Genomic DNA, 12,664 nt, shown 5'->3' on the forward strand with positions numbered 1-12,664 from the left:
CTGACTGACCTGTATCTATCCAGAGGGCAAGAGAGTTTCTTGCCACTAAGGTGGATGGTACTTGCTTCTTTCCACTACTCAGAAACAAGCCCTGTTCCCTACGACCTTTCAAAGTGTGTTGGGTCTGGCTGAGCTGGAGCTCATTTCCCTGTAATAGCCCCCACAGCACTGCTGGACTTCGCAGTGATAGTTGGAAAGGTGTTGATAGCGCACCAGTGTTTTGGCTATTGCTCAGCAGCACCAGCACAGCATCAGCGCTGTCTCTCCAACATTCCTGCCTCCATCAAGGGGCTGGGGGGTGGGCAAGGTCCAGGGAGGGGTCACAACCAGGCCAGCTGACCCAAACTGACCAAAGCAATATTCCATGGCATATGATGTCAGCTCAGATATAAAAGCTGAGGGAGGGAAGGAGAAGGAGCAGGGGCATTGGTCATTTTAGTATTTGCTTTCCAGAGCAGCCGCTCCACCCGCTGAAGCCCTGCTTCCCGGGAAGTGGCTGAGCATCTCTCACCAATGGGAAGCAGAGATTAAATTTTTTTTTTTCCATTTTCTTATGTGCATGCAAACTTTTGCTTTTTTTAATTGCTTTAGTAAACTGCCTTATCTCAGCTTAGAATCTTATATTTCTCTTCCCTGTCCTGCTGGCAAAGGGACTGATTGAACAGCTTGGTGGGCACCTAGTGCCCAGCCAGGGTCAATCCACTACACAAAGACAACCAAGAGTTGCCTTTCAGCAGCATGTGTCAGCTTCCTCAGCACTTGTGGGCACAGCCTTTCAGGCCCCATGGACTTCTCTCCGTGCAGTTTAAGTATTCCTCACTATAATCCTCTACCACTGAGGGTATGTGCTCCTTGTTTCAGGCTTTTGTACTGCTCTTGGGCCCAGGATCCCTGGAGGTCAGTTCTGCTGGTAAAGACTGAGGCAAGAAAGTACTTTAATGTCCTGTCTTTTTTTCTGTGTTCCCAGTCAGCAGTTTTCCTGTCCTGTTCAGCAGTAAATTTGTTTTTCCTTCGTCTTTCTTTTGCTGACAGATCATTTTGTTGCCTTTCAGGTCTCTCACCAGTTTCAAATCCAGCTGGGTTTTACTTTCTCTAACCTCATCTATGTGTGATTGGAAACTATTTCTATTCTTGTTTTCACATCCTTTACACGTTGGGTTTATGTTGGAGTTAATTCCTTGTTCATCCAGGCAGGTCCCCAGACACCTTCGCTTGATAGATTTGGGTCGGAGGTGATCCTTCATTCGCTGGAGGTGGCAAGCAGGGACGTCAACATGGTTTCCAGACCTAGAAGCTGTTCTAGCAGCTTGGTTTGTAGGAACTGTGGTATCCATGCCTGTGCTGCTGGGCTGCTGTAATCATCAGGGAAGTCAGGGCAATGTGTGGGTAAGAAAGGAGAATTTTCATTTCATTCTCATCACTGTTGAATTTGAGCCGCAGATCAGCAGACCTTGTTGAGTTACTTACTTGCTTCCAGCCTACTTCAGTGCCAGCGACAGCAGGAGGCGGGGTCAAAAGCTTTGGATATTAAGCATTACCTCACAGGTCACTCATTTTAGTTTAAAAGTTTTTCTTTGCGTTTTAGGTGTCTTTTCATACAGATCACAACTCTGTTATTTCTGCTTATGTTGTACTTCCTCTATTTTATTCCATCTAATGTGTTGAATTAGAACGATTTTGACAGTTATGAGCAAGCTACTCATTGTAAAGTCCAGTTACTGTGTTGGATTGCTTAGAAAGTGGAGCTATTTGATCTATCATCATCTATAGAACTACTTCTAGAGCAAAGTCTACATAGTTAGGAGACTGGGAAAACAGTAGCACCACAAGGTATAGCTTATGGGTCTTGGCAGGCCTGTGGTGTCTTCTATTTTTACAGACATTTTTGTTTTGTTTGAAAAGATCTTGTGAGGCTTACACTCTGCAGCCTCTGTTCTGAGTCCTTGCAAGCATGCGTGCTTAGAAAGCATCCTCACAACAGGTATTTGAGTTCAACACAGGTAATGTAAAGTCCAGAGTACCTCCTTAATCTTCAGCTAACGGCGGGGGGTTTGGTTTTTCAGTTATGAAACATTGTTTGGCCAGCAGTTGCATAGATTTCTTGTTAAATTTAAAGATAAGCCACTGGTTTTCATCCTTCCATCGCTGATGGTCACTCCAGGAATTGGACATTTTCTCCAGAGGACCAGAACAAATGCGTATGGAAAGAAAAGCTTCTGTCTGACAGCTTAAAAAAGGATTGGATAGGACATTACTCAATGTATCTCAATTCCAGATGGAATTAAAAACTGTGAAACAGTTTAATGTGTTCAGTTATGAGTGGACTTAGTTGCTGTACCCACCTACCATGTAGATTCGCGGGTTGAGAGGGTGTGGAAGAGGTGGAAGGGCTTCTTTGGAAAACAAACATTAAAGTAGCTATTCAGAACTGCTTGGGTTTGGTAATTCATCATTTTACTGGGACTAGTCCTATTCCCCAGGCATAGGAAATATGTCTCCATTCCTTGGCCTTGCGTCTCCTTAAAGCCATCCTGGCAAGGGAGGCATGGAAGTTTATTTCTTAAGGAACCAAATGGGCAAGTTGAGCAAGTTTGTTCATTCCTTAGCCATTGGTTTTTTCTGCCTGGTTAGAAAAGGGTAGCTGTCATTGTCCTCGTTGCTTCTTTGGCTGAATGCGGGCAAACTTTACTCTCTGTTTTCCTGTAACTTTGAACATAGGGCTTTAGCTCTTGTGTGGTTCTCATGTGGAAAGAACAAGGCAGTGTGTCTTACCAGATTCCATGTTGGATAGCTACAAGTTTTTGAGGTCATTCCTCTTCAGCCAGCACAAAGGTACCTTGCACAAAGCCTCTGGGTGGAACTTGAAGGGTCACAGCAGTGTTCAGGGTACTGCTTGTTTAATCTCCAGCATGGTCTCTTCTGTTTTGCTTCTGCAGCAGTCTTAAGAGTCTGCTGATCTGCATGGAAATGAGACAGGAAGGATTTGAAAAGAAACATCAAAGAATGAGGCAAAAGACAGAATGACAGAATCAAGTTCCAGTTGCCCAGTATTGGCTAACAGTGCATGGAAGGGGAGGGAGAAAAAGGAGATAAATCTGACTATTTCTTGACGATCCTTTTTACTTTTGCATAGGTAAAAAGCCTAGATAAAGTATTTTGTCCTATTTGAGAAGCACAGATATTCTGTCCTAAGCATTCTTGTGGTAAAACCACTTGTACAAACTTCAGTAGGAAGTAGTGAATGTGCTGTTTTGTAGCATGTGTCTAAAGGTCAAAGAATCTACTTGATAATCTTAAAATATTTCTGACTGACACTTCGAGGCAGCAGGTAAAAAACTTATGTCCAAAAGGATCTGAGAAGCTCACTGTTAAATGGCATTTAACACCTCTGTTGCAGAAATTAACAAGCGGCTGAACAGGCAAAATACAGGTTGGATTCCAACTTAAGCCATTTGTTCTTAGGCCTGTGAAAGTGATGTAGCAGAGTTTATCTTGACCTCATCAATGATTGTGATTATGTGTCATCTGGTAGCAAGCTCAACAAGTACAAAAGACACAGCACTTGAAAAAAACTTGGAAACCTCTAAGTGCCTCAGACTGTCTTTCTGTGCCTTTGGCCTACATATCATACTAAAATCTTAATTTCTTGTATGTTTTAGTGCGTTTTAATGAGAACTCACGGAACATGGGACATTCATGGAACTTCTTAAATTTGTCACTTTAATCTTACAATCAGCTAACTGAGAACACTTTCTCTACCAAGGCTTGCTGAAATGTGTAGCTGGCTTTTTCTCATTTATTTGGAAGTAGTTTTTATATATGAGTTCATGTAGTCAGCTTCTGCTATGTGGTCTAAGTTGCATTCCTTCTGTCTTTTCAGAAGCCAGCTCCCAAAAAAAAAAACCCCAAAAACCAAAAAAAAAACAAACCAAAAAACCACTGAACTGGTTTTGCAAAGTAACTGTTCTGTCTGCTCTTAGAGATATTTTAATGTCTCTGAACAAATAACACTGTTGTATTTCAGCTGGGTTTAAAGTGTTTATTTTCTGGGATTTTCTTTTTTTTTTTCCTAAGGTTTCTTATGCACGACCAAGTTCAGCTTCTATCAGAGATGCAAACTTGTATGTTAGTGGACTTCCAAAAACAATGACCCAGAAAGAACTGGAACAGCTCTTTTCCCAATACGGACGCATTATTACTTCTCGTATTCTGGTTGACCAAGTTACTGGTAAGTAGGCAATTTTGCATGGCCTCTCATTTTTGGACTCACAGTTTTAAGAAATACTTCATCTTTCAGTACAATAGTCTTACCTCTATAATGTAGAAAAGGTGTATGTAGGCCAGAAAATGCATTTTTCTCCTGGAACTGTTCATAAATATGCATGGAAAAAAATAGACTGTGTAGTGTACTGAGCCAGTTGAGTCATTTCCACCCTGAAGGTGCAGGTTTGAAGCTTGTTTGATGACTTGTAATAAATTTACGGCTGCCATAATCTTCCTTTCCAAGCTGCTGTGTGAAAATAGTCCCTCAGTGCCTTACAAAATGCTATTAAACTTTTTTTTCTCAAAATAAAATTTTATGCACAGCTGACTCTCTGAGGCTAGGATTACAGAAGCCCCATTGGCAATTGCTGTTAAGACTGTTTTCAAGGCTAACTCATTAAATTTGGGTGCACACATGAACTTTGAGTTCCTCAGGAGCAGATAAGTTTGGTGATTACCTGTGCCTTAAAGTACTAAGATGTACCAGGTTATTTGCATTATTACAATATGTGTCTCAATCATGTGGTTGTCAGTGACAAGTTTGTGGTTACTCTTCAGACTCAGACAGTAATACCTGTGTTTTTTTGCTGTCTCAAATGGCTGATCTTGAGGAGCTTTATAATTTTCTGCATCACCTGCTGTGAGGTCTCTGCCAGAAATAAGCAATTGAATAAAAAGCCAAGTACATGACAGGAGTATTGAGTGTACAAAGCAACATACAAAGAAGCAGGGCTCTCCAAGTTCTCCCCCTTCGGCACACTAAGGGGTGGGACGGAGGAAAGTAATTTACTCACATAATTATTCCCTGAATAAGCTAGGTTTGATTTATTTTTTATTTTGTACTTGTACCTTTTCAAAGTCACATATCCTCTTGGGTAACAAACAGCTTTCAACTGTAGAAGGTCATAAAGTTTTTAAATTGTCTTACTTTGAAAAGTTTCTACCAGCCCACATTGGAGTCTTGGCTGACCTTTAGAGGAATTTGTAAGTACTCCTTTGAGTTCCACTAAGTTAAAAGAAATCTCAATATTGACACCTAATACTTACAGAGTGTTTTAATAGTGTGAATTTTTGAGAGCATAGAGAGGCCTGGAAAGGAAAGCTAAAGGCCAAATACCGACTTAGGTATCTGTAGAGGTAGCAGATTTGTGGGACAGATTCCTGGTCTTTGTTCAATAAATAGCTGTTCACAGTAGGTTCCTGTATATCCATACGTAGAAATAGATGGAATTTAACAAATGGACCAGTAAGTAAATATAATTGAACGTCTAACATGCATGGTAATTCTATTCATGTTCATAAATCCTGCTATTTGCAGCGTATTTTTCTGGCATATAGACTGTTATTAAGGCTTAAGCTTTCTTTCTTGGTAATTTGGAAGAAGTAGGCTCACAATGGTATAAATAATAAGGTTGTGACACGAACTGACAGATAAAAAATGCAAAGTTGAAGCTGGTGACATTTGCCGCTTTAAAGCTTTCTTAGGCCTCTTCATTGTCATTTCAATGGTTTAAATCATCATTGTTTATGAACAGAATACATTTCTTGTTATTAATGTCTTTCTCAGTTGAGGACAGGTGTCTAACTTATCTGGTTATTAATGAACCAAAATGTAAAGGGGCTCTAAATGGCACTAGAAATACTACAAAGAAAACATTGATCCAAGTAATGTTGGCTGTTAGTAACTTTAATGTTAATTGGTTCAAGTATCCACAGCTCAATGTGTTTATTCTAAGACACTTTGGATTTTTGATGTGTGATGTTCCTAAGACCTTGCATAAACACTTTCGGATTCCCTTGCATGTTGCCTTTGACTTTTCTATGCCAAGAAAAGTTTCCTTCAAAAGTAATGCCTGGTGATGTATGGTGATATACTGAAACCACATATTTTACTTAGAGGTAGCCACTGACTGCTTAAACATGACCATAGTTCTCATTATTGCAATATAGTATGTGCACATCATCATCCTCTCAGCATATTTCCTCCAAAGAGAGTTTCAGGGGATACTGCAGGAGAACAAAAGGTGGTTTTTTTGCTGCTAGAGAGCAGAGAGCTAAGCTATTTACAGAATTTTTGTGAATTTAGGTACTGCAGAGTAGCGTGAGCTGACCAGAGGTTACAATGCAGCTGGGTTGGGTTCATCTCCATCCAACAAAATAGCTTTGTTTCCAAATTCCTCTTTGACTCACTGTATTTAAGTTTTTTCCATTGTTTCCCCTCAACCCTCCACACTTTTTACACAAATGTGTCTTACATCAATTAAATTAAAAATTAAAGTCAAAATTACAGTAGAAAATTCTTACTCTACACAAAAGCTCAGTTCTATTAAGCTCAAAATTACCATGTGTTCGCAACAATTGGCCATCAACAGTGACTGGTCACACAAATAAAAAGTTGGCATCTAATATTGTGGAATCTGTGAATTCATTACTGTATGCTTTTTTCACCGTGTGCAGGGGTGTCAAGGGGCGTGGGGTTTATCCGGTTTGACAAGCGAATTGAAGCAGAAGAAGCTATCAAGGGCTTGAATGGCCAGAAACCTCCAGGTGCCACAGAGCCCATCACTGTAAAGTTTGCTAACAATCCAAGCCAAAAAACCAATCAGGCCATTCTTTCCCAGCTGTACCATTCTCCAAACAGAAGGTATCCCGCACCTCTAGCTCAGCAGGCTCAACGTTTTAGGTAAGTCAAATAAATGTGCACAACTGTGCTGAAACTCGCATGTCCCCACAGCCCCTGTTTGTTTGCCTCCACTCCTGTGTTTTCCTGCTGGTCTGACTTCTCTGTGGGAAGGAAACACATGAATGTTGAACTTCAGCTATGCTCCCACAGTACAACTAAAACCAAAATGCATGCCATCCTATTGATAGTATTTCAGTGTCTAATAAGCATACTTAGCTAAACCCAGGTGGCATCTTTCTTCTACTCAGTCACTAATTTTTTTTTTTTCAAAGATTACTTTTCATTTCCTATGTTATTCTTGATTAATGTGCAAGTCAATGAAGTTAATATTGACCTAGGAGATCTAGTGGTTTTTTCTTAGCCATAAGCATGTCACAGCCAGCTTCCTCATGCCTACCCCTACATTTTTCCCCCCCATTCTGGCTTTCAGTTTTTCCCTAGTTAGTTGTTTATGTCCTTCATGCCATACTTTGTCTTTTCTTGTTACGACCTTTAATAATGAAGATTGTTCACGTATTTTCCGCCTGTGCTTTTTGGGGATTTATGTTCCCATCATGCTGAAACTATAGGCATACAGTTCTTGTGCTATTCAGTGTATTGAAAAGAACAGATGGTGAGAACAAAGTGAAACAAACACTGTATTATCTACAACCATGAGTACCTTGGATTTTTTTCAGTGATTTTGATAATTTCTTCCCTCCCTCTGCCCCTAAACAATGTGACTGGAATGTGTTAAACAGTAATACACTCAAGAGTATTACTGTTGTATTTTTCAAGAAACAAAACCAGTTGATAGCTTGCTTCAAAGAGAATATACCAAATTTCAAAAGCTCTCCATTGGCTAGGCTTGCTTATAAGCCAAATATTCAAGAGTTCAGGGACTTCACTTCAGAATTTCTGAATTTTTCTTTTCTTCAGCTTTTTGGCCTTACGTGCTGCAGGTGTCTTACAGGTGTGAGGAGTAGGTGTTCTGCCATAAGAGAGGGGATAACCAATTTTATTGATTTTTTTTGTGGATCTTCTTACCCTTTTTTAGGTAATAAAAAGGCTACCTTACAAGAGTGTTCTGAATAAAAATAGGCTTGCCATTATTCCATAGAGGCAGAAATTGCAGGATAGACTCAAGTGCATTGTATGAAATAAGATCATGGGTGAGCTGTTGAACAGCCTGTGTGTTACAATATACATATTCTGGCAAGTCTTGGCCTCCAGACTCCTTGAGTTGTTCTGACTGCCCATGTTCCGAGATACTCCTCTGTGTTCAGGTTCACTCAGGTGCTGGCTGGGGATAGCATTGGTATTTCACTGATACTCCAGGTAGATTTGTCATGATTCATAAAAATCCTCCCAGCTCTCAGAGTTTCTTTTGGGGGGGTTTGGGTTTTTTTGAGAGGTTCTTTTTTTTAGGTAATTTCAGTAGACTAACCCTGTCCTGCAACTTTAGGCTTTGTACCTTAAATTTTGACTGGTGGAAATTTATTTTTCTTTAAATGGAATTGTATTTTTATGAAGGTCCATTTCCATTTCACTGGGAAGTTGTTGGTTTTTTTCTGAGATACTAAGTGTAAAGTAATGCTTAAAAGCACCTTAAATGATTCTATCATTTGCCCCACATACAAGTGTAATGATAACAAAAAGCATTGAGTTATACCAACTCTGTAAATAGGAGAGAGAGTAAAATCTCTCTAAATTTATTGATGTGGAAGGAAGAAAAAAGTTTAACTGACTGGTCAAAAGGTAAACTGAGGTTGCAGACGATTGGATTTTTTTGGGGGGGGTTTTTTTGTCAAGGACTTCAGGCTAGTGTTTCATCAATAAAAGACAGTCTTACCAAATTTTAAATCTTTACACTGTAAGGGAAATCATCTTGTCTTTTAGGTTTTTTTGCTTTGCACTGTTTCATCATTCCAAGTGTGGTGCTGACTACATAGTTGAGATGGCACCAATGCTTTAGATCTTTCATGTGTTACACATGCAAGAAATCTTGGGTGCTGACATTTCAGACAGGATTACCTGATTCAGTTGCCCTGCCTCTGTTAATAGTTGTCAGAGGCCTGAAAACAGCTTAAACTTTACTAGTCAAAGCAACAGGATCAGTATAATGCTTCCTTTCTTTCTTATTAAGAGAAAACTTGAGCTGGACTTTAAAAAGCAGCTCTGTATAATTGTTTCTCAGTTTCTATAAGATGCATAACTTAAAGCATCTTTAAAAATTTTCCAGTGAAAGTCCCTGAGAATTTTTCCAGAGTACTTTTAAGCCTTCAGGATAACTGATGAAAAATCATACAAGTGATACCATTACTATATTAAGTCCTCATCTGATTATATCTTTAACAAGGACCTGTAAGTGGTGGTGTTTCACTCTTCACCTTGCTCTCCCCCCCAGATGTCAATGACAGCAGGCCTCAGTCATCCACACTAAGTCTACCAACAGTAGTCAAGCATTTTTTAATTTCCTTTTTTCTGATCTTTTAGGGGTTCAGTAGTTTCTTGTCAGTGTATTCCACAAACCCAGCTCGCAGCAGAATCAATGCTCTGTAGGAAACTAAATTAAGTGTATGTTTTTTACCTAAGCTCATATTTTGATGACTCTTGAAGAGGATCTGTAATAAGACTTCCTCTTGCTGTATTTATGGTTTGCCAGGAAGAAACAAGAGCTTCTTCAGGGTAAACATTTTATGAAAAGCAGTTTAAGGGACTCCAGGAATAAGAGTAATAGGAGCTGTATGCATTGTGTATTTTGGGTATTGGCTTGGTAATTTGAAAGGGTTTAGTGTTGTGGTGCCATTCTGTAGTTGGGGGAGGTGAGGGAAGAAGCACATGGAGAAATCTTAAAAATAATATATATATATATGTGTGTGTGTGTATTCTAGAAACACTTCATCCTGGAAAATCATAGCATCATAGAATATCCTGGGTTGGAAGGCACCCACAAGGATCATCGAGTCCAGCTGCTGGCCCTGCACAGGCCCATCCCCAAGAGTCACACCATGTGCCTGAGAGCATTGTTCAAACAATTCCTGAACCCTGGCAGGCTTGGTGACATGACCGCTTCCCTAGGAAGTGTCCAGCCACCCTCTGAGTGAAGAACTTTTCCCTAATATCCAACCTAAACCTCCCCTGACACAACTTCAGGGCATTCCCTTGGGTTCTGTCACTGCTCACCACAGAGAAGAGATCAGTGCCTACCCTCCTCTTCCCCTCATGAGGAAACTGTGGAGTGTGATGAGGCCAGCCACCCCTCAGACTCACCAGGCTGAACAAGCCAGGTGACCTCAACTTCTCCTTGTACAGCTTCCCCTCCAGACCCTTCACTATTTTCCTGGCCCGCCTTTGGACACTCTCTAACAGCTCAGTGGCTTTTCTGTGTTGTGGCACCCAGACCTGCCCCCAGCACTCGAGGTGAGGCCGCCCCAGTGCAGAGCAGAGCGGGACAATCCCCTCCCTTGCCCGGCTGGTGATGCTATGCCTGATGCACCCCAGGACACGGGTGGCTCTCCTGGCTGCCAGGGCACTGCTGACTCATGTTCAACTTTCTGTTGACCACAACCCCCAGGTCCCTTCCCATGCTTTTCAGTGTCTCATTTTCCAGTGTGTCTGTACATCCTGGCTTGCCCCATCCCAGGTGCAGAATCTGACACTTGCCCTTTTTAAATGTCATGTGGTTGGCAATTTCCCAACCCTCTAATTTGTCAAGGTCTCTCTGCCTTAAGGGGAGTCAACAGCTCCTCCCAGGTTAATGTCATCAGCAGACTTACTAAGTATGCATTCTTCAAGTCCTGCATCCAAGTCATTTATGAAGATGCTAAAGAGCACTGAGCCTAAAATTGAAGCTATGTGGAATCCCAGTAGTGACCAGTTACTCGCCAGGTATCACTGTAACCCTTTGTGCCCAACCCATGAGCCAGTTGCTCACCCATCACATGATGCGTTTATCCAGCCGTGTGCTGAACATTTTGTCCAGAATAATCCTGGGGGAGGCAGTATGAAAAGCTATACTGAAATCCAAAAATCTGACTTCCGTTGGTCAGCTGGGTAGGTTATCCTGTCATAAAAAGAAATTAAGTTTGACAAGCAGGACTTTCCTTCATGAAGCCATGCTGGCTGTGATTGTGTTTTTCAACACTTCCCAGATTAATCTCCATAATTTTACCAGGCAGTGAAGTGAGACTGACAGGCCTGTATTTTCCAGGGTCATCCTTCTTGCCCTTCTTGAAAGTCGGGATAGTGTTAGCCAGCTTCCAGTCAACTCCGTATTCCCAAGACCATTAAAAAGTCATTGAGAGAGTCCTCACAAAAGCATTGGCCAGTTTTCTGAGTGTTCTTGGATGAATCCCATCAAGTCTGATAGATTTGTAGGAATTCAGCTGGAGCAGGAGATCCCGCACAAGTTTAGGGTTGTTCACCATTTTCACAGCCGTGGTCCTCCAGCTCAGGACCCTGGGACCCTCTTAGCCCATCATTAGTATTAAAGATGGAGGCAAAGAAAGGATTAAACTTCTCTGTCCTTTTTGTGTCCATGTTTGTGGGGTGACCGTCCTCATTCTATACCTGGCCTATGTTATTTTTGGACTGCTCTTTGACATTGACATATTTAAAAACATCTTTTTGTTGTCCCCCGTGTTTTTGGCAAGCTTCTACTCTTGTTGAGCTTTGGCCACACTAATTTTGTCCCTCTAGTGGCAAGCAGCATCTCTGTGTTCTTTCCATGTCCTCCTGACTTTGCCTCCGCTGTTCTTACACTTACTTATTTTGCCTTAGTCCTACTCAGCCAAACCAGCCTTCTGCCTCACAACATTTTGGAACTGCCAGAAGGAGTAGGAATATGAAAAGTCTTTTTTTGGAGTTCATGTTACCACAGTTGCTATTGGTCGAAAATACTGCATCTGTCTTGACAGTCATGCCAGCAAACATGTAAGAAGCCTCAATAAAAGTCTCTGTCTCAACCAAGTTAGTAATGTGGAAAACTTCACCGATGTGGTCACTGACTGTAACTTTATGGTAACAATATGTGATTTAGGCTAAACTTGCGGCAGTGGTGCACTTTATGAATTGAACTTCTTATGGTTGTGATTACTACACAGCGTATTTAGTATTCACTGTCAGGTGCAACAAGGTGCCACTGCTCTTTCAGTGGTGATTCTTCAGCGTTGCATGAGGTTCCATACAGTGTAATGGATGTGACAGTAATATGCTAAGTTTCCTTATTCTTAAAGGGTGGAAAAGTCTGAAGACTGAACATGTTGCTAAATGTTTTGCAGGTTGGACAATCTGCTCAACATAGCTTATGGAGTAAAGAGGTAATAAAGGATTAGTTGGTTCATAACAACCAAATTAGTTTGAAGTAATTTGCAAACTCTTACTTTTCAGTAAGACTTATGTTGAATTTTTGCATGTTGAGACTTCAGCTGAAATTGTTCATTTTGATGCATTTTGCATGAAATAGACAAACCTTTTGTAGCAGTTCCATGGAATTCCTGTTTCAAGTGACTTGCTAATCCTCACTGGTTTTATAGCATGCTTTCCTTTTGATTTTCTATGTTACATCATTTCAGACATACCTAGTACTGTTCTCCCTACTCGTGTATAATTTTTTGCATAGTATTTGCGCAGTTAGGGGGCAAAAAATATTTTTGATCTTATCTTTCTAGTCTGAGCAACATGTTCATTCTGTGAAAAGCTCTGTATCATTCTCTTCTTTTATTTTGACATTTCTTT

General features: G+C 40.8%; 1 protein-coding gene across 10 annotated transcripts in view; it reads left to right on the forward strand.

Annotated features, from left to right (window-relative positions):
- The window catches only part of ELAVL2 (ELAV like RNA binding protein 2), a 93,397-nt gene that overhangs the window by 77,921 nt on the left and 2,812 nt on the right, over positions 1-12,664 (forward strand). For 8 of the 10 annotated variants that reach the window (XM_039567214.1, XM_039567212.1, XM_039567215.1 and 5 more), the window contains 3 exons: positions 4,075-4,228; positions 6,721-6,946; positions 12,208-12,246. In XM_039567214.1, coding sequence (XP_039423148.1) covers positions 4,075-4,228; positions 6,721-6,946; positions 12,208-12,246 — 419 coding nt within the window. The remainder of the gene's footprint in view (positions 1-4,074; positions 4,229-6,720; positions 6,947-12,207; positions 12,247-12,664) is intronic. The other 2 variants (XM_010401348.3, XM_010401347.3) reach the window with 1 other exon arrangement.

The sequence above is a fragment of the Corvus cornix genome, chromosome Z (genome assembly GCF_000738735.6).
Source record: "Corvus cornix cornix isolate S_Up_H32 chromosome Z, ASM73873v5, whole genome shotgun sequence".
In the NCBI taxonomy this organism is placed as follows: domain Eukaryota; kingdom Metazoa; phylum Chordata; class Aves; order Passeriformes; family Corvidae; genus Corvus; species Corvus cornix.